Source organism: Physeter macrocephalus, chromosome 18 (assembly GCF_002837175.3).
Source record: "Physeter macrocephalus isolate SW-GA chromosome 18, ASM283717v5, whole genome shotgun sequence".
Classification (NCBI taxonomy): domain Eukaryota; kingdom Metazoa; phylum Chordata; class Mammalia; order Artiodactyla; family Physeteridae; genus Physeter; species Physeter macrocephalus.
Genome location: NC_041231.1, coordinates 92059352 through 92086276, shown reverse-complemented (window position 1 = coordinate 92086276; position 26925 = coordinate 92059352). Strand labels below are relative to the sequence as shown.

At 40.2% G+C, this 26925-nt stretch overlaps 1 protein-coding gene across 10 annotated transcripts in view; it reads left to right on the top strand.

The window, feature by feature from the left end:
* CDKAL1 (CDK5 regulatory subunit associated protein 1 like 1) overlaps window positions 1-26925 on the top strand; it is a 678378-nt gene that overhangs the window by 518331 nt on the left and 133122 nt on the right. For all 10 annotated transcript variants that reach the window (XM_024121827.3, XM_024121823.3, XM_028479372.2 and 7 more), the window contains one exon: window positions 25292-25354. In XM_024121827.3, coding sequence (XP_023977595.1) covers window positions 25292-25354 — 63 coding nt within the window. The remainder of the gene's footprint in view (window positions 1-25291; window positions 25355-26925) is intronic.

Below are 26925 nucleotides of genomic sequence, written 5' to 3'. Positions count from 1 at the left end.
CCGCGGAGCAGCTGGTCCCGTGAGCCATGGCTGCTGAGCCTGCGCGTCCGGAGCCTGTGCTATGCAACGGGAGAGGCCACAACAGTGAGAGGCCCGCATTACCGCAAAAAAAAAAAAGAGGGAGCGCCTGCTTCACTTCCTGTCTTTTGATTGGCCCAGTGGCGTGAACAGGCTAGGACACCACTCCCTGTGTTACTGTCTTCCACCCCCTCCCATCTGGTGCTCAGCTGGTCCTCTCAGAACATCAAACATGTCAAGAATATTGGCTTCCATGGACACCAAATGAGTAGTTTATAGGAGATTTTATCTATCTCTGATTCTAGGTCAGTGGTTTTTAAAATTTTTTGAGAATCTGATGATACACACACACACACATATATATATATACACGTATATATAATATTTACTACACATACATACATGCATATATGTAAATACATATGCATACTTCCCAGAAAAAAAGCCAGTTTTCCCAAAAAGGTCAGTGTTTTTGGAGTATATAGATATCCTGAAGCCATCCATAATAAGGACCAATGTACACAGTGATTTGTGTCACCTGACTGGCTTACTCCTGTCTCAGTTTACTTCCTGTCCACAGTAGGACATTTCCTCATCGATGGCAGGCACCAACAATGAATGATTGTTGAATGGAATGAAAGATTAAATGTAGACCACATAATTGCTGAAGAAGTTGCATAAAGACACTAACTTTGATAAACAGGTTCATTCATGAGAAAAACATACTTGAACATCTGGTTAGTGAACATGCTTCATATAAAACCTAGCAGAGAAAAACAGGTCAAGAACAAAGATAGTACAGCACTTCTAGAATCTGGGCTTACAGAGATCTGAGACAGAACGAAAAAGAGACCGTTATAAGATTTGTACAATATGACCTGAAACTGGAAAATAATTCATAGAAGCAGTTTATAAATAACATTTAAATGTAACTGAAACAATACACATGATCTACAGGTTAAATAATTGGTTAGATGTTTTGTGTTGTTATTGTTTTGGGTTTGGGGGGATCTGGGAGTTCTGTCAGAATGTAATCATCATTTATAATGAAAAAAGTACCGCCCGATTCCAAACAAACAACTTAAAAACAAAGTTATAGAATATAACTTGTTTAAAAGTTCGGAGCTATATACCTTCATCATTTACTAATTTCTGTCATTAATGTTAGGCTCTCCGATACTGTTTTTTTTTTGGCAACTGAAGCTGTGTTACTAAGAGTCTTGAAAATTATTGATATAAAGAGTGTTAAATAATACCTTCTACATTGTGTATCCTGAATCACACACTGTGCAGTCTTACAATATATTGTGCTTCTGGAAATTAAAATTATAGCATTAACTTTCCTTGATTTTTTAAAATAATGAAACAAGAAAAGGATAAATTGGCCTTCTTTATGAGGTCAGTAGGTGGCGAGATGAATGTTCTAAAATTCCCATACCTTGAGGAGATTCTAGAGGAATTTGAAATTGTGCTGGCGTTTCTTGGCCTGGGTTAGTCCATCCATAGGCTTCAGAGGGTCTGGAAACCAACTGAAGTTGTGTGGAGCAGTGAAAGAGTCTATAAGTATTTTTTTTTTCCCTGGAGGAGGAATTCATTGGTTTTCATTAGATATTTTTTTAAATAAATTTATTTATTTATTTTTGGCTGCGTTGGGTCTTCATTGCTGTGTGTAGGCTTTCTCTAGTTGTGGAGAGCGGAGGCTACTCTTCGTTGTGGTGCGCAGGCTTCTCATTGTGGTGTGCAGGCTTCTCATTGCGGTGGCTTCTCTTGTAGCGGAGCATGGGCTCTAGGCACACGGGCTTCAGTAGTTGTGGCACGCGGGCTCAGAATTGTGGCTTGTGAGCTGTAGAGTGCAGGCTCAGTAGTTGTGGCGCATGGACTTAGCTTAGTTGCTCCGCGGCATGTGGGATCATCCCGGACCAGGGATCGAACTTGTGTCCCCTGCATTGGCAGGCGGGTTCTGAACCACTGCGCCACCAGGGAAGCCCCCGTTAGATTCTTAAAGGGATCCTATTCCACAAAAGGTGAAGAACCAATCATTTGTTAATATTTCAGTTTAAGAAAACATTTTAATATAGGTATTTTTTTAATAACCTGTGTTTAAAAAAAATTCAACTGAGTAAAATTTAAGTATCTGGTTGGCTTTATTCAGTAATTCATGCATTGGGCAGCATCCAGTCTAGCAGATTGAGAGGCGGTCTAAGGAGCTTGCAATATGAAGGACTTTAATAGGCAGAAGAGAGCAGGATCAAGGAAGTTTTACTGGGCAAAAAAGCAGATTGGTTATTGCAAGGTTACTTTCCTTACAACGGATGGCAGGGGCCTGTCGGGCAGATGACCTCACTAATTCTGATCAGGTGATTTCTGATTCACTGGTTCAGTATTCCATTTCTGGAAGAGCTGAAACTATAAATAAGTCTTGGTTTGCTGACACGAGCCTTAGCACAGACTACTCCATTTTGGGCCTGTTGCCTTGTTTTTAACACCTGTTTAATTGTTAAAATTATCAATGCTTAGTAATCTTTTAATCTTGAAGGCCTGGAAAATGAACAGTTTAAAAGATTAAACAAAAATATTATTTAAAAATAAACTTCTGTTTTCTGGTTTTTAGAAAAGATAGAATTCCCATGCCTTAAAAACTGTGCTATCAGGCCCGGTCTTCTGTGGTAGACCCCATGTCAAGCCCTCGGGTCTGATATAAGGGACCCAAGTAACCAGGCATAAGGACTTGAAACTTAATACTCTCCCATATATTTTTTTTTAACATCTTTATTGGAGTATAATTGCTTTACCATGGTGTGTTAGTTTCTGCTTTATAACAAAGTGAATCCGTTACACATATACATATATCCCCATATCTCTTCCCTCTTGCGTCTCCCTCCCTCCCACCCTCCCTATCCCACCCCTCTAGGTGGTCACAAAGTCTCCAATATTTTTTAAGTGTGCGATTGAAGGTTTTTGCCAGCCCTAACTTGTAATCACGAGGACTGCCTTTATGATCTTTTTCTCTCAGTTCATCAGCACCGTAGGTACTCGGTCCCTGTGTGCCTGACCCTGCAGTGATTCACACTGTGTCCAGGGTGCTCCCCTCCCGGTGCACAGGGAGGAGGACAGCAAACACAAGTTGGCAAAGTACCAAAGAGTATGTAGCAAATTAAAATAGGTTAATAGAATCAGTAGTGGCTGGATGGATCCTTTTTGATCCAAAGGCCGCAAAGTTATCGCCTCTGTGGTGGTGATAACTGAATTCAGATCAGAATAGGCAGCCAGCCTTGTGAAGATTCTAAGAAAGAGGATTCTAGGAAGAGGGACTATCTCACCCAACAGCCTTTGAAAGGGATGGCGTGGGAAACAAAGAGGAGAGCGATGTGGCGGAAGCATCGTGGGTGAGGCGGAAACTTACAGGAAATGAAGTAGGTGAGGTGGACAAGGGTCAGATGATGTCAAACTTGATAAGCCAGGGTAAGGGATGTGAAGCAGGAGAAGCCATAAATGTAATACTAATCCTGTAAAGTCAGATTTGAGGATACTGGAATTCTTTGCTTTTGAACATAGGTACAACCAGCTGAAATTGAAATTTCTACGTGAATTGAAGTAATGGTTAGAAAACAATAGCTAACATTGTTTTCCAGTGTCGCCATACACCGTGCCAGTGTGAAAGTCATCATCATTCTTTGACTTTATGTAGACATATATCTAGTCATTTATGAAGAAAATTTATGAGGGTCTCATATATTTGTAACTATAGCTACACAGACATTTGTTACACCTTAGCTTGTGGTAAGATAATAAATACAAGTGATATTATTGAACTGTCACAGTTACGTTAATTAGAAGACTAATTAAGAAGTTTGCAAGCTGATAATAGGAGCTGTCATTTATTGAGTGATTACTATATGCAGACACTGTACCAAGCATTTTATTGACATTGCATCTTACCTTTATGGCTGTCCTACAAGGAATGATATATATATTAAGAGTATAGTTTAAGCCTGTCCGTAAGTGCCAGCTAGACCAAAAGGGTAATAAGCACAACTGTAACACCTTTGATTGTTTTTTTTATAACCAGAACACACAGTTTCTTCTCTCTTTGAGCACAATCTTCAGAGAACACAGAATCTGTTGTGTTTGGAACAACAAAGAGTTGTAGCATGCAATTTTCAAATGCCCTTTGCCAGTAGAGACTGATCTTATGCATCATGGCATTTATTTACTCGTGCACAGCCTCTAGAACAAAAGAATGCTACTAGCGTATATATTAAAAAAACATAAACAGGGACTTCCCTGGTGGCGCAGTGGTTAAGAATCCGCCTGCCAATGCAGAGGACACGGGTTTGATCCCTGCTCCAGGAAGATCCCACATGTTATGGAGCAACTAAGCCCGTGCACCACAACTACTGAGCCTGCGCTCTTGAACCCGCACGCCACAACTACTGAGCCCGCGCACATAGAGCCCATGCTCCACGATAAGAGAAGCCACTGCAATGAGAAGCCCGTGCACCACAACAAAGAGTAGCCCCTGATCGCTGCAACTAGAGAAAGCCCGCGCACAGCAATGAGGACCCAACACAGCCAAAAATAAATTAATTAATTAAATAAATTCATTAAAAAAAGAAAAGATACACAAACATAATACATACAAATCAGGTGAAGTGTGTACAGAACATGTGTATTTCGAATAGCTATTGTGTCACTGAAATTGCCAGGCACAAATTTAGTCTTGTCATTTTGTTCACACACTGGGGAAAAATTAGTTTGTTAAATGTTTCGTGTAACTGTACTTGTTTTACCAAGCTGGAAATTTGGAGCTTTTTAATTCTAGTTTTCATTACCTGAATATCAGGCTATTTTTTTCATATGGTATGCGTATCTCATGGCTGGAGTTTGCTTTGTTTTATAGTTTCTGTACTCCTTGTATTTTTCAAGCACTATTTTGAAAACAGATGATGTATTTCTCCATTAAAGACACAAGAAAAATAAACAAGAAAAAAGCAAAAAAAAAAATTTCTAGCATTATCGAAAACTTCTTCACTTTTATACAGTGGATTCTAATGTTAGATTATCATTTACTATGTTCTTTACATTGATTCTTTTGTAAAAGATGTGTATAAGTTACGTGAACATATGTACATTAAGTGGTTTAAGGGGTTTTTTTTTTACGAGTACTAAAAATTTTTCAAAGGATAAGTTTGGCTTCAAGTTTGAAAAGAAAGTTCAAGACATATAATTTCATTCTGTCCCCAATCGTTCTAAAACTACAGCACAGAGATTTTTATTTCAGGCATTACTAACCTACAAGGATAAAGAAAACAGAAGAAGCAACAGCAAAGTTGCTGTGACAAGGAGATAGACAGTTGACAACTAACCTCACCACCCCAGGGAAACCTAAATACCTACCTGGTGGGGAGGAAAAGCCCAAATCCAAACTGATAATCAACTTAATGCGTACCACAGAATTCTTTTTTTTTTTTTTTGGCTGCACCTCACGGCATGCGGAACTTCCCCAACCAGGGATCGAACCTGTGCCCCCTGCAATGGAAGCGCGTTGTCTTAACCACTGGACCACCAGTGAAGCCCCACAGAATTCTTAAGTAGCCCAAGAATTGGCTGGCACCTCTGGAAGGGAGAATGAAGCAGGAAGGGAGGTGACTAAAATGAAGAAGATTGTTTGACAGCTATTTAAGAAGCAGTTAGATTTCTCTATTTCCTCCCCAACTAAGGCTTCCAGGTAACATCCCTTCACCTACCCTGACAGAAGACGGGAGGCTTGTTCTCTGAAGGAGATATGTGTTAGAGTTCTTTAGAGAAAGAAAACCAGCAGGATGTGTATGTAGACAGACACACACAAACACACACACACACGTATCTATATGGAGGCTGAGAAGTCCCAAGATTGGCAGCCAGCATGCTGGAGACCCAGGGGGCCGATAAGTAGTTCCAGTTCAAGTCCAAAGGCTTGAGAACCAAGAGGGCCAATGGTATAAGTTCTAATCCTAAAGCTGACGGATTCAAGACCCAGAAAGAACCAATGTTAAAGTTCAAGTCCAGGGCTTCCCTGGTGGCGCAGTGGTTGAGAGTCCACCTGCCGATGCAGGGGACACGGGTTCGTGCCCCGGTCTGGGAAGATCCCACATGCCGCGGAGCGGCTGGACCCGTGAGCCATGGCCACTGAGCCTGTGCGTCCGGAACCTGTGCTCCGCAACAGGAGAGGCCACAACAGTGAGAGGCCTGCGTTACCGCAGGAAAAAAAAAAAAAAAAAGTTCAAGTCCAGAGGCTAAGAAAGACCAATGTCTTTCAAGTCCAGAGACTAGGAAGGACCCATGTCCCAGCCTATCCAGTCAGGCAGGAAGAGTTCCCCCTTACTTAGGCTTTTTGTTCTATTTGGTCTTCAAGTGATTGGATAAAGCTTACCCACATTAAAGGGAGCAAATCTGCCTTACTCAGTCTACCAATTCAAATGTCAGTCTCATCCAGAAAACTCTACAGACACACCCAGAATAATGTTAGCCAAATGTCAGGGCACCCCATGGCCTAGTCAAGTTGACACATAAAATTAACCATCACAGGAAGATGCAAGGTCTCTGGACTGGTGGCCACGGGGCACAGTTGAGGGTAAAGAAGATTCTGTCAGTATGTGGACGTCACATGTCTCTTTGTTCATTTAGCAGATAGAATGCTGGCAGTCATACATGCCTCTACCTTCCCAGCAAGAGTTTGGAAGAGTTTCTTTGGGAAACCTGACCAGTCCAAGACTTAAAAGATGTTGACATCAGAAGTTCCAGAATTAAACAGTCTAGCCAGATCATCCTATAGTAAGACATTGACAAGCCCGGGCATAGGCTCAGAAATTTCAGTCAGCTTTTTAGTCCCTGTATTAGTCTCCTAGGACTGTCGTACTAAATTCCACAGACAGGGTGGCTTTAAACAACAGAAATTTATTTCTCACAGTTCTGGAGTCTGGAAATCCAAGATCAAGGTGCTGGCAGGGTTGGTTCCTGGTAAGACCTCTCTCCCTGGCTTGTAGACGGCCACCTTCTCGCTAGGTCCCAACATGTTCTTTTCCCTCTGAGTGCGCAGAGAGAGGGTTTTCTATCTCTTCTTCTCATAGTCCTATTGGATTAAGGTCCTGTCCTTATGACCTTATTACCCTTAATTACTTCCTTAAAGGTCCTAGCTCCAAATGCTGTCACATTGAGAGTTAGGGCTTTGTCGTATGAATTTGGGGAGAGACACAGTTCAGTTCATTATAGTACTTTACCCTTAAACTTGAATAGGCAATCAAAGATTACCAGACAGCTGAGGAAAGCCATTAACTGACATGAAGAATAGGGCCAAAGCAAACAAACAGAAGTGGGATGAGAGAAAGAAAGAAAAAAAAAAAGACACAGGACTATGCAGGGAGAATAAAACTTTTTTAAAAATCCTTGCTATTCTCAGAGAAATGAGAGAAGGTATTATATTCCTGAAACAAGATCAGGATGCCAAAAATAAAGATTTAGAGAGCAAGAAATATTCTTAGAAATTAAAAGCATGGTAGCAAAATGAAAAATTCAGTAGAATTAGAAGATAAAATAGAAGAAACCTCCAGAAAGTAGAACAAAAGGAAACAAGATAGAAAATAGTAGGGGAATAAAAGGAAAATTAGTGGACCAATCCAGAAGGGTCCAACATTCAAATAATAGGAATTCCAAAATAAGTGGACAGAGAAGGAAGGAATTGTCAATGAAATAAGTCAAGGATATTTCCTATGACTGTAGGACATGAATTGCCAGACGGAAAGCCATCACCCTGATCCCAGCAGTATGTATGAAAAATAGACTACACTAAGACAAGAGAGAAAATCCAAGTCAAATTCAAAGGATCCAGAATCAGAATGGCTTCAGACTGCTTAGTGGCACCCAGAAAACAAATGAATGATGCCTTCTCAATTCTGAAGAAAAATGCTTCCCATCCTAGAATTTAATATCTCACCAAAGCATCAGTCAGGATCCAAGATAGCTCTTTTTCAGGAGGCTTTTAGAAAATCTGGGGGCATCATCGAAACAAGAGAGTATGCTGAGAAAAGATATAAGATAAAGGAACAGACAACTCAACACAGATGAGAGGCAAGCAAAATCTCCAGGACGATGGTAAAAGAGAGAGCCATGAATCAGAGTTGGAGAGAAACCGGACTAAATATTTAGTCTGAGGGAAAGACTTGAAGACGACGAAAAGGATAGAGTATGAAAAGGATAGTGTGAATGAACTTCTTGAAGAGTGACTTAGATAAGTGGAAGGGAATTGGGGATTGAATTAGCAATAAATGCATAGAAAATTAAGCAAATGAGAAAAATGACCTTTTCTTTAAAACTCCAGAGAAAACAAAATATACATGAAAGGAAATATAATCATAGTTGTTACATAGCTGAATTCTGAATGGCATGTGTGTGATGTCATCATATCAGGAAGTGGGGGTAGGAAATATACAAGTAAATGGGGTGGGCAGGGGAAGGTATGAAAGCTCATCTTCCATAGTGAGAAATCAATACATAGTATTTAATACTAAAAAATTAACAGTAGCAATAAAGAGATGTTATTTAGCAATATGATAAAAGAAAGGATAAACTTAAAAGAGTTGAGAAGTAGTTACTTCTAAGGAAGCAAAAATAGGAAAGGGCAGCTGGGAATCTGTTGAGGTTGACTCTTTTAGATTGTATGTGTGTGTAAGTGATTTTGGAAAACAACTGAAAAGATAAGCAAATGTCTCGGGGAGGTTAGGATTAAGAGAGTTGCTAGAACCAAATAACATACACAAAAAAGAGATTACATCAGGGCGAACTCTCCAACCTAGAAACTTGTTGAGGTGCACATGAGTATAAAGAGCTAGGAAGATGCTGGCATTGGAAGAGAAAAAGAACTACGAAGAATATATAGCATCCCTCTACAGCTAATACGTTCATAAAGAACTTCCGACATTGCTCTGGAATTTTTTTTTAAATAATGAAGTTTATGGTCATTTGTTTTTGGTGATAGAGGAAGCCAGTATATCCAGTCACAGGGTGAAGGGAAGGTGGCTAATTGCTGTTAAAATGCCTGGAGTGTTCAGTAAATCTTTGAGTGAATGGATGAATGCTTATCATTGAACTATAGTTATGAACACTCTGAAAATATAAAGCACTATATAAATGTCAAAAAAAGAGTTTGGAGTTTGATTAAAGTTACTTTAAGCGTAACTCCTTTAAAATCATCATAGTTAGGTAGTTTATTGAGCTTTTTCTAAGATACTCTTGTCCTTTTGCATTGTAAACATTCATGTATGTTTAAACCTACAGGCTTTTTTTTTTTTTCACCTCAGGATCATCTCTCAGTGAAAAAGCAGAAAGCACACAATGGTCACAATAAGTGAATGTCAGGGTCTTCTCACGTCTTAGCTCTTCCTCTTTGGAGAGAGAAAGAAAGAGAGGCAAGAGATGAGAATTTGACAGGGACGCGAGAGCCTTATCCCAAGGCTGAGAAGGAAGGCCTACTCTGAGCCCTGAGAATATGCCTCAGGTGGTGGGCCGAGGCCTCCTGAGAATAGAGAGCCTGGCTGATGGGATAACAATCCTACAGCCTCCAAGGAGGTCTGGGATCCTGGACTTAGTAGAAGCATCGTGTTCTGTCCATTTTCTCATTACTTAAAATGATCAGGCCTGTCATTTGGTACAGCAACCTACCCTCTCTGGGTATTTTTTCCTGCTTGTGTGAACATAGATTAATTTCTCTGAAAGCTATTATGTAACATGAATGATGTTTAGCCAGAGCTGTCTGAAGTGTTGGAATGGGCACAGGGCAAACCTCAGCGACTTTATGTTCTTCCTGTCTTGCCCTTTTTCTAATTTCCTAGGCCTCTAACTGCCCACCCACCCACCCTGCACCGTCCTTGCCAGTGGCTGAAAATATTGCTTGGCTTAGAGCCAGCCTCAGAAACTTTCATCCACTGTCTGTTTGCCTAGTAACCTTGCTCTACAACATAAAAAAAAAATCGACTGATTTCTGAAGTGGCATGAGGATGAAAGAATGGAGAAGATTGAGCCTGTATATTGTCTTCTTGTTATCAAATAAAGACTCTGTCATAAAGGCCAAAGATAAAAAAGAAAATGTGTATGTTTAATACATGGAACAAAAATAAGTCTATTTTTGACGTAGTACTGGAGGAGAAAATAGGTCAAAAAGCCCAGCCACCCCTGAAATGAATTTTAGACTCTTATTATTGATGTGATGGGGCAGAGAGAGATATCGGTGATGGTCGAGTTGCTGATAGAAGTGATTTTTTTACAGTAGGTGCTAAATTAGATGTAGAAAGTAGGAGCGTTATCAAACCTACATTGTCATGTCTGACCTTCCAGGTCCCAGTTGTGGAATCATAATAAAAACGAGTTGTGGGCTTATCTAGCGATTCGGCAATAACTGGCACAGAACAATTTTCAAGCTTCTCTTCAAATGGGGTGATACCACAGGTTATTTGGGGTCATGAAAGAGATGCATTGGTTTTGATCAGTTTTTAGAACTGTAGAGCAGCTTATCTGTGGGTCAGAGAAATTTAGTTTCCTCCATTCTTTTTTTCATCATTTTTCCCCTTGGGTGCGATGTGGATTAGCCTCTGGAAGCCAGGATGAGGCTCTGAGCGTTAATAGAGTTTGTGCAGATCCAGACTGTACCACCCTATGTATTTCACAATGTTGGGCTCCAAGCTCATTGAATGTTAGATTTAGTAAAAGCGTGTTACCGTCTCTCTGTAAATGAAAGGAAGAAAAGTATTTAATGACAATACAGAAAGACACAGGACTCCAGGGCACTAATTAGAAAAACCCACTCCACATTTATTTTATCCACTTGCAAAATATTACTCTCTCATAGTTACATCTCTAATATGACTTCCTAGTTTTACTTTTTTTCAATTATATAATTTGTCCTTACTGAAACAATTTACAGGCATCAGACACTGTAACAATAATAAGTAGAAAAAAGTTAAACCATTTGTCCCTGCCCTCTCCCTAATTTCAAGTAGTTTATAGCATAGTAAACCCTTGAAGATAAAAATAAAGGCGGTGTAGCGCATAGACGGCAGCAGATTTGTTCCCTCCACTGTTTGCTGGGTTGTGGCGATGAGCCAGACTTCGAGAGAGTTTTAACACTGTAACTGGTAATTCTAAAATACGGCGATGAGAATAGTTGTCACATGTTAAAGGAATTTTTTAAATTTTAGAAATAACAGTGAAACCTCTCATGCATTGGTAATGTTTATATGTATGATTGGTCTAGAAATTCTAAAACTGTGTGAAAACAAATTTTACAGGAATTAGATTAAACCCAGTTTTCTTTCCTTTGTCAAACTGCTTAGCTTCAGATTAACCACAGGGACAGGGTGGGGGAGATGGAGGACCTCGGTGGGGAGGTAATATTTATTCTTGCACAATCAGGTGTTTGGGGTATGTTATAAAAGCTAGTATCAAATATATGGATAGCAAATCAGTTATCTGACTATATTCTGAACCGTTATTGGTTGTTTTATTTACCTATTTATTTTTAAGGTAAGAGTAATCCATGACTTACAGCTGTTGATTTTGTCCTTTCCTAATATTTTTCCACCTGGCAAAAGATACTGGTGTTGTCATTCCCCTATCCTGTATATAACTTGTCAGAGAAAGGAGCAAGCGTTTATGAGAATGCAGACACGCTAACAAAAAAAAGTTGTGCATATATATAAGTTGACTCAAAAGCGGAATCCCGTGGAAATAAGTTTCAAATTCTGGAGTTTTTACGATTATCATCTTAAAGTACCCTTTATAGTTATAAAAATAATTCTATCCAACCAAATAAATTTGCATTTGACTTAGTAATCTGTGTACAGACCATAAACAGGTCATTCATTAGCACAGCCACTTAATAAGCAGTGTTACACCCAATGTTAATACCCAGAATTTTTGCAATTCATTTAGCAAACATTTGTTTACTGTGTTCCTGGTTGTGGTTGAGTGTGGTAATTATTTCCCCCGCTAGTTTATAAGTTCTCTTGAGTCCAGTGGCCTCATCTGGCTTGCTGTCTGTCTCACCAGTGCTTAGTATGGCCCCTGCAGCAGGATGGGCACGTAGTCAGTGCATCAAGTGAATGAATAAGTGATACTATTAATCCTGAAGGATTTTTTTTTTTTTTTTTTTTTTTTTTGCGGTACGCGGGCCTCCCTCTGCTGTGGCCTCTCCCACTGCGGAGCACAGGCTCCGGACGCGCAGGCCCAGCGGCCATGGCTCACGGGCCCAGCCGCTCCGCGGCATGTGGGATCCTCCCGGACCGGGGCGCGAACCCGGTTCCCCTGAATCGGCAGGCGGACGCGCAACCACTGCGCCACCAGGGAAGCCCCTGAAGGTTTTTTAAAAATTTATTTTGTTGGAGTGTAGTTGACTTGCAAGGTTGTGTTAGTCTCTGCTGTACAGCGAAGTGACTCAGTTAGACATAGACAGGCATTCTTCTTCATATTCTTTTCCATTATGATTTATCCCAGGATACTGAACATAGTTCCCTGTGCCCTACAGTAGGACCTTGTCGTCCATCCATTCTACGTATAATAGTTTGCATCTGCTAACCCCAAACTGCCAATCCATCCCTCCCCACCACCTTGGCAACCACAAATCTGTTCTCTGTCTGTGAGTCTGTTTCATAGATAAGTTCATTTGTGTCATATTTAATTAATTTATTAATTTATTTCTTAGTAGTAGTGGTATTTTTTGGCCACATGGCATGTGGGAATCTTAGTTCCCCGGCCAGGGATCGAACCTGCACCCCCTGCATTGGAAGCACGGACTCTTAACCCCTGGACTGCCAGGGAAGTCCCTGTGTCATATTTTGGATTCCACATATAGGTGATATCATAATGGTATTTGTCTTTCTCTTTCTGACTCACTTGGCTTAGTATGATAAACTCTGGGTCCATGCGTGTTGCTGCAAATGGCATTATTTCGATTTTTATGGCTGAGTGGTATTCCATTGTATAAATGTACCACCTCTTCTTTATCCATTCCTCCGTGGATGGACATTTAGGTTGCTTCCATGTCTGGGCTATTATAAATAGTGCTGCTGTGAACATAGGGATTTAATAGCTAATTTTTAAAGCTCAGAGAATGTATTTTAGATATAGAGGGTGAGAATGAAGACAGAAAAACTGGTGGGAGGCTCTTATGAGGAATCAGAATAGCAGCTCTCTCCTCACAGAGGAATAACCAAGGAATGCTGAGGTGGCCTCAGTGCACAGAGGCACCAAATTACTCAGGGGGCAAGTGATTAGAGTCATATAAGGTGAGGGGAACAGGAGTCTGTAGGGAGAATGAGGACAAAGGAAGATGGGGAAGCTGAGGTTATACAAGTTGAGTGTTATATTCACAAATAGAGAGCCTGGAGGGGAAAGGTGACTTGGGTGGCTCATTTGAGGGTCTAGGAGGCTCAATGAAGATTAAACCAAAATGTTGTGGGATGAAGGGGGTGGCAGCATTTATTGAGCAGCTCCCACATGCAAGGCACTTTAATAAAGCCTTGTGGAGGGAAGAGATGCTACCCAGACAACCAGGACATGGCTTCTGCCCCAAGGACGCAGTGACACACGGGGAGAGTGGTGCAGCGAACTGTGGAAGCACGTAATTTAAAAGGTTCTTTCTGTTTGGGGGGGATCCAGCAAGAAGGATAGGATCTTTGAACTGGGCTTTTCAGAATGAATTTAATACATGGAGATGGTAGGGAAGGCGTTCCAGACCAAGGAAATAGCCTTAGCAAGGTGTGAACTCAAGAAAATGTGGGGTCAGCCAGGAACAAGACATTGTCTTTGGCGTTAGTGGGGAAAGTGGGCCAAAGCCCTAATGCAGCGCTTGAAACTTGATTCTCTGAGCACGGGAGCCCTTGCAGATTTTTAAAGAGGAGAGTGACAGCAGACGACCAGGCGTTAGAAAACTCACTCTGGCCTTAGGACAGAGTTGGGTTAAGCATTGGTTCTAAACCCTGGCTTCACGTCAGCCTCACCTGCAAAGATTTTTAAAATTCCAAATCCCAAGCTGCACCCCAGATCAATTAAATCAGAATCTCTAGTGATGGCACCCGGACATCAGTATTCTTTAAATCCCCCAGTGATTCCAGCGTGCGGTCAGCATTGCACGCCAATGATTTAAAGCAGGGCTTGGCAGAGTCTTTCTGTCAAGGGCCAGATAGTAAGTATTTTTGGCTTTCTGGGCCCTGGGGTTTCTGCTGGAACCATCCCAGGCTGCCATTGTCCACAAAAGCAGCCACACGCAATATGTGAATGAATGAGCGTGGCCATGTACTAATAAAACTTTACGGAAATTCAAATTTCATATAATTTTCACAGGTAACCAGTATTCTTGTTCTGTGGATTTTTTTTCCCCCACCATTTGAAAATGTAAAAACAAACTGCAGACTGTACAAAACTAAGCAGCGAGTCATACTTGGCCCACAGACCCTATTTTGCCAGTTCTTGACTTAGAGGGTGAAAATTGGACTCAGGTAGTCCAGGAAAGAAAATATTACTACAGTAATCCAGATAAGAGGTCAAGTTAAGTCTCTTTTGTGGTTCGTTGGAAGGGCAGAGTGAAGATAAGTGATATTGAATTGATATTTATAACAACTCATGTTCTTATGTGCTGCTTGTGAGGGCCCAGAAGTTACTGTACAAAGGAGGGAACTTGGAAGAAACCACTGTGTGTGGTGCGTAGTGCTTAGCCCCCTTTGCCTTTGCCTTTTTGCAGGGATTTGTTTTACATTGAAAGGCTGTTTCTTTTCCAACTACTCGTAATGGCTTTTCGTTTCGGCAACACCTAGCACCACAAACTGGTTAAGCCTCCTTCCTTATGTGCCAGCCATGCCTTTGTTTTCAAAGAATGACCTTTCCTTGCAAACAAATGTTCTCTTTAGAAAGTAAGGTGAGCTTGATACAAGGAGATATGGCTACTTACATTTTATTTTACCAGGTACCGCTGCATTCATGCCGAATGCCGTCTTTGCATTTTCTTCCAGCATTTGCTGCTTAGCTGAGGATCTGCCAGGATAAATGGCGCCACTGCCCCTCCACCTCCCGCACTGTGAAAGCAAGAGGCCGGTTATTGCACCCTCATTCCCCTGAGGTTATTTTAGAAACCGTAAGGCTAGGGGAAAGTTTCCCACCGACACTGCTGTGCTTTAAAATCAGTGGTACATTTCCACGTTGGCCTGGTTATTTTATTTGAGCACCATTACAGTCGGGTGAACAAATTCACTTACCTATTTTCTAACTTCCCCTCTCAGAAGTCTGCTGTTTCAGTGTCTTCCAAGAATGGAGGCTATACTGGGCCCCCCACTGTGGAGATTGGAGAAACTAAAGGACATGTCAACTCTCCTTGAATTTGCTGTAACAGGAGGGAGAGAAGGAAATTTAAGACTACAGCCAGCAGCGTTCATTGTCATTTCCGTTGTCTTGCAGATCTTACTGGAAAGGGAGAGGTGAAAAAATAAATAAAGCTTTATTTTTATTTTTCCTACCATCCTCACGGTAGAGTTGTTTCTCATAGAACACAGAAGTATTATATATATATATGTACCGTATAAAGGAAAAGCAGATGATATTTTGAAGTTTGTGTGTTTCCCTGGGTATTTTGGGGTATTTTTGATCACCAAACATACTTCACATCACTGACTTTTTTTAAATTGATTTCTAAATTTGGGGGTCGACTGTTTAAATTCCAGGGACTTGTTTTTCCTTCTTCTCAGTGATCCTGAGTGATTCTCATCATCTTAGGGACACCATCCAAAAACCTATGATATAAAAGTGAGGTTGTGGTTGAGCGCGGATAATGTCAAGTGCTTTTAATTAAGCCTCTGATGTTTTGTACATTGATAACAAAGTAAAGGTTCAGATTTATTAAATTACCTTTCCACTTATTTTTAAAAAGCTCTCACCACGTAGGGAGCTAAATATGTAACAGCAACCTGTTCTCTGCAGCCAAAGCCTCAATGTGCCCCAGAGGAATTCCTGCATAGAGTCCATTTTTAAGTAAAGGAAGAGGTCAGGAAATAAGGCAAAGGTATAGACATAATATGGAGATTTAAGAATGGGAATGCCTGATAGAATTCACACCCCAGGATGGCAACAGCTGAAAGACAGTGTGGAACTGATAGAGAAGAATAGACGTCAACAGTTGGAAGAGACCTTAGGGATCATCTTGGCTAGTGGTTCTCAACTTTGGCTGCTCATTGGAAAACTCAAGAACTTTTAAATAATACACTTGTGTAGGTCCCACCATGCCAATTAAATCAGCATCACTAGGGATTAGGACTAGAGCATGCATACACTTTAGAGGCTCCCCAGTGATTCTAACCTGAAACCAGGGTAGAAAACCACTGGCCTAATCCAGCTCCTTCATTTTACATATGAAATCCAAAGCAGATACCCGGCCCAGTAGTCAGAGAGGTATTATTTGCTTGGATTTTAACCTTAATCTTCTTGTGTCCTTATATTCCCTATGCGATCATATCCCCTCTCCTGTTTTAAATTACACCAGTAGGCTCATGACTCCCAAATCGCTCTTCTTTTTTAATTGAAATATAATTGATTTATAATTTTGTGTTAATTTCTGCTGTACAGCAAAGTGATTCAGTTATCCAGTACATATATTTACATATTCTTTTTTTATATTCTTTTCCATTATGGTTTATCACAGGATATTGAATATAGTTCCCTGTGCTATACAGTAGGACGTTGTTGTTTATCCATCCCACATATAATAGTTTGCATCTGCTAATCCCAAACTTCAAGTCCATCCCTCCCCCTTGGCAACCACAAGTCTGTTCTCTGTGTCTGCGAGTCTGTTTCTGTTTTGTAGATAAGTTCCGTTTTGTCATATTTTAGATTCCACATATAAGTGATATTATATGGTATTTGTCTTTCTCTTTCTGACTTTCTTCACTTAGTATGATAAACTCTAGGTCCATCTGTATTGCTGCAAATGGCATTATTTTGGGGTTTTTTATGGCTGAGTAGTATTCCGTTGTGTATATGTACCACATCTTCCTTATTCATTCATCTGTTGATGGACATTTAGATGGTTTCCATGTCCTGGTTATTGTAAATAGTGCTGCTATGAACATAGAGGTGCATGTATCTTTTTGAATCATAGTTTTGTCTGGATATATGCCCAGGAGTGGGATTGCTGGATCATATGGCAACTCTATTTTTAGTTTTTAAGGACCTCCATACTGTTCTCCATAGTGGCTGTACCAACAGCCACTTACATTCCCACCAACAGTGTAGGAGGGTTCCCTTTTCTCCACACCCTCACCAGCATTTGTTATGTGTAGACTTTTTAATGATGGCCATTCTGACCAGTGTGAAGGTGGCACCTCATTGTAGTTTTGATTTGCATTTTCCTAATAATTAGCACCACATCTCTCTTCTTAGCACCATATACTTATGTCTAACTTCCTTCAGATTAACTCTCCAAATGTCACTATATTCAACACTGAGCTCCCTCCCCGCCGCACCTCACCACTCAGACCTGCTTGTCAGTCTAGATTCCTTATCTCAGTGCAGGGTACCTCTCTCCCCTCAGCTGTCTGCGTCAGAAATCTTGGAGTCTTCCTCTGCTCTCCCCTGTCGTGTACTCCTGTCTAACCAAGTGCTGCCTGTCCTGCCTCTTAGCTATTTCTCACGCCCATCTCACCTAGTCCTCTTGCCCCTCGCTGCCTTTGGGATGGTGTCCTTTCTTCAGAACCACTGGACCCTCTTACAGTTTTCGGCCTCTAGCCTTGCTCCCATGCTCCATCTCTAACAGCATAACAGAACTCTTTCTGCAGCTCAGATTTGATCATTTGTCACATTTCTTGCATTGTGTGCTCTAATCATTTAGCCATTTCTTTGATTCAACAAAGCTACGTCTTTTTTCTCTTCCTCAGCATTCCTCTACTCGACCTACTTCTTACAGTATAAATGGCATAATCTATCTATAGACTCAGTTCTTTTCTTTCTGCTTTTATCAAAAGCTGACCTCCCCAGTACACCGTACTATTTTCCCTCTTCAACCAAATGCTGTCCCATTTCAGACTGAGTTTAATGGGCCCCGCATTGCCCACACGCTGACTAGGGGAACCTGCCCCTGCAGGAAGTATAATAGACGATCCCAAGGTAAACATCAGACCTGCCTCAGCCTCAGACCACATCCCTGGGAGTCAAGGCCCTCACTTACCTCTGAAGGTTTCCCGGCTACTTCATTTCTTATCCCTGACGTCAGTGTCTGTTACTGCTTTTTGCCTAGTCCTTAGGCCTCACTGTGGTTCTCCCAGTTCCTAGTTCTTCACCAACAACGCTTTTGATTCTCAGTCTTTGTTATTATCTTGCAACTCTTGGCTGTTTCCGCCCTTTTGCCTCAGGATACGGTTCCTGAGGTGGAATGCCTGTCCCTTCCCTGTCGTGTAGTAACTGACCAGTCCTTGGTCCCTAGCCGTTATTACCTGGAATTTTGACTCCAGCCTCTTGGAATGTATTTAGAGCCACAGTCTCCTAGTCCCCACGGCACCATCATTGCCCCTTGTCTTCATTGCCCCTGCGTGACACAAAGGTCAGCTATTCAGAACCTGATCGTCCAATTGGTGAGTTTCCTTGGCTCCTTATCCTCTCACTCTTACTTCGCTGCTGTGACTTGCCACTTCATCGGTTAACCGCTTCTTAGGCTCTCTTCCAGAAAGGGAGCAGGAAAAAATAAGTGTGTTGAAACTCTCCTTTCTTAGCATATCATTTATACTTTAAAAAAACAAAAACAAAAAGAACAACTTATTTTAGTGGTTGCCCTAGAATTTGCAATATACATTTACAACTAGTCCAAGTAAAAGAAATCCACTTTTACATAGGATGATAAAACTTCACAGGTAGTATGAATACCTTGTAATAACAAAATAATCCTAATCCCTTCCTCCCATCCCTTGTATCATTGCTGTAATGTATTTCACATATACTTAAGCATACATAATCAAATACATTGTTGCTATTATTATTTTATCTAACTGTTATCTATTAGATCAATTAAGAATAAGAAAAATAAAAATTCTTTCACTTTCACTTATTCCTTCCTCAGTGCTCTTGCTTTCTTTATGTAGATTCAGATTTTTGACATATATTATTTTCCTTTTCTCTAAGGAACTCCTTTTAACATTTCTTGCAAGGCAGGTCTACTGGCAGCAAATTTCCTCAGTTTTTCTTTGTCTGAAAAAGTCTTCATTGTTCCTTCATTTTTGAGAGATAATTTTTCAGGGTGCAGAATTCTAGGTTGGTGGATTTTTTTTTTCTCTCAACACTTCAAATATTTCACTCCACTCTCTCCTTGCCTTCATGGTTTCTACGGAGAAGTTCAATGTAACTCTTACCTTTGTTCCTCTATAGGTAATGTGTTTTTTTCCCCTCTGGCTTCTTTCAGGATTTGTTTCTTTATCTTTGATTTACTATAATTTGAAAATGATATGCCAAGGTGTAGTTTTCTTGGCATGTGTCCTGCTTGGTGTTCACTGAGCTTCCTGGATCTGTGGTTTGGTGTCTGACCTTAGTTTGGGGAAATTCTCAGTCATTCTTGTTTCAAACATTTCTTCTTTTCTTTTCCCTCTTTCTTCTCCTCCTGGTAGTCCCATAACCACATATGTCATACCTCTTTTAGTTATCCCACAGTCTTTGGATATTCTGTTCTCTTTTCTTTCAGTCTTTGTTCTCTGCTTTGTAGTTTTTGAGGATTCTAGCGATATATCATCCTCTAGCTCAGAGATTCCTTCCTCAACTATGTTCAGTCTATTAATAAACCCATAAAGGCATTCTTCATTTCTGTTACATTATTTTTGATCTCTAACATTTCTTTTGGTTCTTTCTTAGGATTGCCATCTCTCTGCTTATATTGTCCATTTGTTCTTGCTGTCTGCTTTATCCATTAGAGCCCTTAGTGTATTAATCAGAATTGTTTTTGATAATTCTAACATTTCTGTCATGTCTGGTTGTGATTTTTGCTCTATCTCTTCAAATTGTGGGTGTTTTTTGCCTTTGGCATACCTTGTGATTTTTATTGATGGTCGGATGTGATGTACTGCTTAAAAGGAACTGCCTTTAGTAATGTGGCAAGATGTGAGAGGTGGGAAATATTCTACATTGCTATGATTACATCTCAGTCTTTTAGTTAGCCTAGGCCTCTGGACTGTGCACTTCTTGGTGTTTTTTCTCTCCTCTTAGGTGGGATAGGTTGGCTAGGTGGGCTGGAGTTGGGTATTCCATTCCCCAGGTCAGTTAGGCTCTGGTAATAATACCCTAGCAGGTTCAGCTTTGATTAGCTAGTTTCTCCTGAGGGCAGACCTTGTTAAAAACAGAGTGCACTGGTGTATTTCAAAATGGTTCCTTTTCCCTCTCCTTCTGCTGGAAACCCAAGGGGATTTTCTCTGATATTTACTGTGGGAACCTCATTGAGCTTCTGCTAGTAAATCTCACAACATTGTGAGGGCCCCTACTACTGAATCCCATTGGAGTCCTTAGCTCTTAGAGTTGTTAGCACCAGGCCTCCAACAATCCAGCAATTACAGTTCCGGTTTTCCTGCCCCAGCACTGGTTCCCACAGGGATTCTCTCTACCCTGGGAAGCTGCATTCCCAGTGATAGCCTGTTGGTCTCTCTGGTTGCAGGGGGGTGGAGGGGGGCAGGCGGGGGAGGGCAGTAGTTTCCCTGAGTTTCTGGTTTTTCAGTCTTTTCGGCTTATTACTTGTGAGGACAAGTAATTTCCAAGTTCCTTACTTGCGGAACCAGAAATCAGAAGTCAGTACATTGAAACTCAAACTTCCTCTTTTGTCTCCTTACCACAAAGTATGATGAGGATTTGTTGAAACATTTATATTTTATTATAATATAACTTAAGTACATCGAACTCTCTGAAAGCTTGTAGGTTTTATCATTTTTGAGAATCCATATGTAGAAATGACATTCATAGCGTTATTACAGTTTTACCTTATAATCACACTATTTTATTTGAGAAAACTTTAATCTACAAGTAGCGAATGGGCACATTAAACACTGAATTCGTTTGAGGAACCAGGAGAAGTTAAATTGGTGGATACTGTTAAAACTCAGTTGATTGTGTAACTTCACATTCAAAATACAGGTTCTCATCACATGTGGAATGTCTTTCAGATCCGAGCTCTTTTGTTACCTTTGATAAAAATTGAAATAATTACATCATCTGGAAATCTGAACTGTTAAAAATCCTCCTTTGGGGCCTTTAATTTTGTTTGGTTTTGTCTGAAAGGGAGGTTAAACATGGATATAAAAGGGGTTCATCAGTGTTTTCTGTCCTTGCAGAGTGAAATTCATAATTCCTATAGGCGGGAAATGCCTATAGGATAGAGATCTTCAGATGTTCAGCTTGTCAGAAATGTAGAAACATTACCAAATTTGCATACTGCCTCATCTTTTAAACCCAGCGGCAACCCACAGAGACGGCAGGACTCAGCATGTAGTTACTTTTTACCATCCTCTCATCTCTGTGGTCAGGACCTTGAGATTAATGACGAGGTGGACTTGAAGACACCTCGTACTGTTCTCGGGGAGATGTTTGCCATACTCATTGTACTTTGGCCACCCTCGTTCCAAGTTCATCACGCAACTTGTTTGACACGTTTACTTTTTGAACACTTGGAGAATTAACAGGTGGTTGCATGACTGAGATGTTTATTTTAACAGGCGAAAAAGTGGGAGGTAATTTAGACACACGCTATGATGCAATAGGAAACTGCCTAACTATTCCATTTTTGGCTCAGCTTTTCGTTTCAGTTAAAACTGCTGACAGCAAGGCTCAACAGGTCTTGTAGCTTCATATTGTTAACATTGTCTGCACATGAGGAACTGGCTCACTAGCAATAATGACCATGCTTTAGTTACTCGTACACGAAACCTTCTCCTTGGCTTTAGTGCTAGAACTTAGTAAAGGGTCTCTTCTCAGAGTTTCTGCCATCTGCAGTTACATTGTGAATACAGAAGGCTCTAAAAGCCTTACATCTATCTCAACATGCTCTAGAAAACAACTTGTAACATTCTCTGTCTGAATATAGAATGCTCAGAAGGCAAAATCCTACGAACAAGACAGCAAGACAGCTAATTGTTATTTTCCTTGATATGTTCATCGTGATGTGTCAGGATATCCGTTAGGGTCGATTCTTGAGCTGTGTTCATTCAGTGAGCAGAAGAAACAAGGAATTTTACTGGACAGTTAGTTGTTCATTTGGTTTGGGGGTCAAGGGACTATTGCCAGAAGTGGACATGGTCAGAGATAGAGATTCTAGGTGAGAGATGGCTGACTTTTTCCGTAAAGGGCCGGATAGTAAATACTTTAGGATTTATGGACTGTAGGGTCTCTGTTGCAACCACTCAACTTCTGCTCTTGTAGCGTGAAAGCAGCCATAGATAATACATAAGAAAATGAGAGTGGCTGTGTTTCAATACAATTTTATTTACAAAAACAGGCAATAGGCTGGATTGGCCCAGGGGCTATCATTTGTCAATCCCTCTTCTGGATCCCAGAAGATACAGTTCTGGGCTATATGACTCTGACCTCACAGGAAAAATAACAATGGTGTTCAGTTAACTGGACTAGTAACATATAACCTTCAATATTCATAGCCAAGACTTTACTGTAGTTGTATATAATAAATTTGTTGTCAGAAAAAAAGGGCATTCTTTCCTCACTGTCTTCTTTTGGGGCTTAGTCTGAATAGTGTTATTTGCTTTTTATTTATACCCTACTTCCCAAAATAATAGAAGGTATATTTAGATTTTAGCTATCAAAATAAAGATATAAAATCCAAACCCACATGAAAAGATCACATAAAAGAACCTCTGAATATTCCTTATCCACCTGCCAACTCAAGCTGGTAGCTCAACCATTTTAGGGACTGATTGGTCCTTGGGACACCTCCTAAGTTGAATACTGATATGCTGCCTATTTTATCTTCTCAAGCATAATTTCCTTTCTGAAAAAAAATTTCCCCAGTGTTTTATATTGTCTCTTACCAAAGGAAGTGTTAATATCCGTCATTTTTCTTCTGATTGAAGTATAAGCCAAGAACTGTTAAACCAACTAAGTGGGTGTGTGGAAAGGAAAGAGAAAATTATAAGCTAATGAAAACTTTGGCGGGCAAGTGACCTGTTCAGAACAGATTCCAGGGCTCGTAGAGCCGGGAGACTGTTTCCAAACTGTTAGAGATACATCTCTGCTCTCTAGAGAAAAGGAGTGTTAGATTACTTTCGAGCCCAGTGGTCAGAAGCACAGCTCAGAGCTGGACAGAGGAAGTAGGAATTTTAGCTGAGCTGCAGGGAGAGATGACTGTTAGTGGGTGTCAGAATGTGGAAACAGGCCAAGTGAGTTGAAGGACTGCTAACTGGAATTGTGGCTCCAAAGACAGTTCTGAAGTAGGGAACTAATCTTCGGGAAAACTGTGAGTGTATACAAATGACTCTAACACAAGGTCCTAATTCATATCAGCTCTGACTGCCGAGCCAAGTAGCTGCCCAAGGTCATATAGAACCTATGCCAGGGATCTGCCTAGACCTGTGGCGTAGGGGAGGTGTGACAGATGTGCTCATGAGGAGGCTGGAGTTTAAAGAAGGAAACACCTCCCCAGGAAACATGGGTAGTACCAGGTGAGCATTAACAACATCAGAGTAGAACCTGGAACAAGATGGGGGCAGCATTAAGGACAAACAGGCCACTCTCATGACAGAATTTTAAGATGTGGTAGTGGGCTAACTCTATGATGTATAAAAAATAAATACAAGAAATAAATTCTATAATCAGCAGCTGGGATGATGTTCAGTATCTGTTTTTAAAATGTCTTATCTATTTTCTAAATATAAACATGTTCTCACATTTAAACGAAAAAGAGAAATTAAGAATTTCCAGCCTAAGCCACAATCCCTTCTTCTCTTTCACTCTTGATGAGAGGACAACACTGGTCTAGTATTTGGGGGAGGGGGCAGCTTGACAGTTTCTGTCAAGGTAATAAACATGCATTCCACTTGATCCTGCAACCTGACTTCCATAATTTATCTTTTTTAAAAAAAATACACACACTCAAGCTGGCAAAGATGTTTGTGCAAAGATTATCGTTATATTTATAAACTGAAATGCATTTCAGGAAAAAAGTTCAGATTTCAGAAGTTTTTGGATTTCATAACTCTGTCTAAGGGATTGCAGAGCTGGATATATAAGCATTTAAGTTTGGCAAGGATAAATTGTGAAGAGGAAAAAAGCAAATTTCAGAACAGTGTATACGGAATGATTCCTTTTCTTTGAGAGTAATAGTAATCAATTGTGTGTGAAGATATATGCACGGAAGCTCTGAAACCATCCACAGAATTGCTCATGGTGGCTATGGGGGTGGTGGACAGATCACAGCAGATTAGTAAACAAGCTGATTCTTATAGTCGACTCGCATAAGAGAACCGCACACTTCTTCATTGTCACAGACACTGAGGAACAGGAGGTGGAGAAGCCCGGCTTCTTCTAATGATGACAACATCATTGGAAGTGAAGAGAGGCTTCTCTGTTCATAACTGTGTGTGAGACTTACGTGTCATCATTACCGATACAATAGTTTCATGCCTAACTCAGGCATATTCATTTATTCATTAGTTTAGCAAATATTTATTGAGGGCCTACTGTGTGTGAGACACCATATATATAACAGTGCCATATATACATATCTATGTCACTGTATAGCAGTGACAGAGCAAAGATAGCCTCACAGCTGCAGGCTCCAGCAGACAGACCCAGGCTGTGACCAGGAAGCCTGAAGCAGGCATATTGCTTGTTTAAATGGATGTGTGCTAGTGCCTAACTCAGAGTAACTGAAGTTGGTATTGCAATGAAATTGAAAGTGTCCTAAATATGTTTTTCTTTCTTTTCATAGTTTCTTCTTCATTTTAGTCTCCGAATTATGCATTTATTATAAATAGAGTTTTAATTATGGAACCTTCTAGAAGGAGGTTGCCTGACTGGTCTGTGACAGTGACCCACATAGCCATCAAGTGGCATTGGTTTCTAGTTATATCCATTGTCCCAGGTTGACAGTGTAGCCCCTACTCAGCTTGCACAAAGGAGGAACCTCTAAATAAACAATGTTGTAAAGCAGATACATACATACATACATACAGATACACATGTGAATATTTTTGCCACCAGCGTACTCACATGTTTGTGTTTTCTTCCACAGAAAAAGCAAAGAACAAAAGATCTTTCTCAAGTATTTCATTCTTACAATCCATATGATCACAAGGTAAGAGAAGAATGTTATTAGTGTTCCTGGGTAGTAGAAGTCCTTCTGAACGTATAGCACACTTTTCACCAGTATATAGTGATTTTGAACTACAGTTACCAATTACATTTATATTTCAGTTTTAATTTTTTAACTCTTTATCTCTTGTAAAGAAAAGAGAAGATCTGTATTTCTGAACTAAAATAATTCTATTTTATGCATATTAAAATCTAGTTACATATCATCACTGAAGTCTCAAAGACTGTGAAAAGACAGATTTGGGGGTGTTTTTTGATTGGTGGGTTTTTTCTTTCCAAACAGTGTAGTAGACAAACCTGGCTTTGGAATTGGTAGAGACAGTTGAAATATTATCTGCCAACTGTTGGTTCTCCATTGCTTCTGACAGAAAGTTATGTTTCTAAATAAAAATCCTAACAAAAAGCAGTGCCGAGAATCATAACTGAAACATGCACTCCCAAGAGTTTTGCTACACAGAAGACCGAGTAGTGTAATGACCCCTGCGTCCCCATCCCATAGCTTCATAGACCCATGGCCAGTCTTGTTTCATTTATACCCACACTCTCCACTTCCTGTATTTGAAGAATTCTCAAACATCTCTTCACTTATAAGTATTTCACCATATATTTGTAAAAGATAAGTTCTCTTTAAAAAAAAAAAAACAACATAACTTTTTAAAGAAAACGCTCAGCACCACATCTTCATGGGGGGGAAATACATTAAAGTATTCTGAGACTTGTACAAAACTTCTATATCATATAAGCTTCCAGTAAATCTGTTAATTCGAGGTGATTTCAGAAGCAAACAAAACATGCGCACAGTTGAAATGCTAATATAAACTTAAATCTTTATCTATGAATCTACAAGGAGACATGTGGTGGGGATTTTTTAACCAGCCAAAATAAGTAGTGTGAAAGCTACTCTCCTCATTTGAGAATACAGAAATGTCTGGATTCAGGAGGAAAAAATTGTGCCAGTTGTTCATAGAAGTTGAAAGAATTTGAATAGCTTCTAGTGTTTCTATAGTGAACAGTTGACTTAAGCATCAGAAGTTTGTCAGAAGAGGTGTTTATATTTCACGTGACTGCGGCGATATACAAGACTAAAAATTTTATCATTTCAAGTTACATTCTTCAAGTTAAATCAGTCACTTTGCAGAATATGGCAATTTGTTTGAAAGCGATTGAGCGAGCCAGGCGTGTCTGACAACGCAGGCGGAAGGTGCAGGCTGATAAGTAGTACAAGAGCAAAAGGCATGAGATTGGCCAGATTTCTGATGGGGAAGTTGCATTTTTTTTTTTTAGACGATGCCACTTAATAAACATAAATGCAACAGTGGCTGAAGTTAACATTTAACAACAGCAACAACAAGAGGCTATGACAAATCAAAGGTTTTGCCTGACTTGTCTAAATTTTGCCCACTTCGAACATTTTTTTAATTCACAGTTAAGGGAAATTCCATTATTCTTTTATTAGAACTCTTAATGGAACTTAGCCATTCACAGCTTCTCCCAGCTTCCTCTTCATATCCTTTGTGGCACTGTATCAAAGTCACCTCAGATGATTTTGGCTTC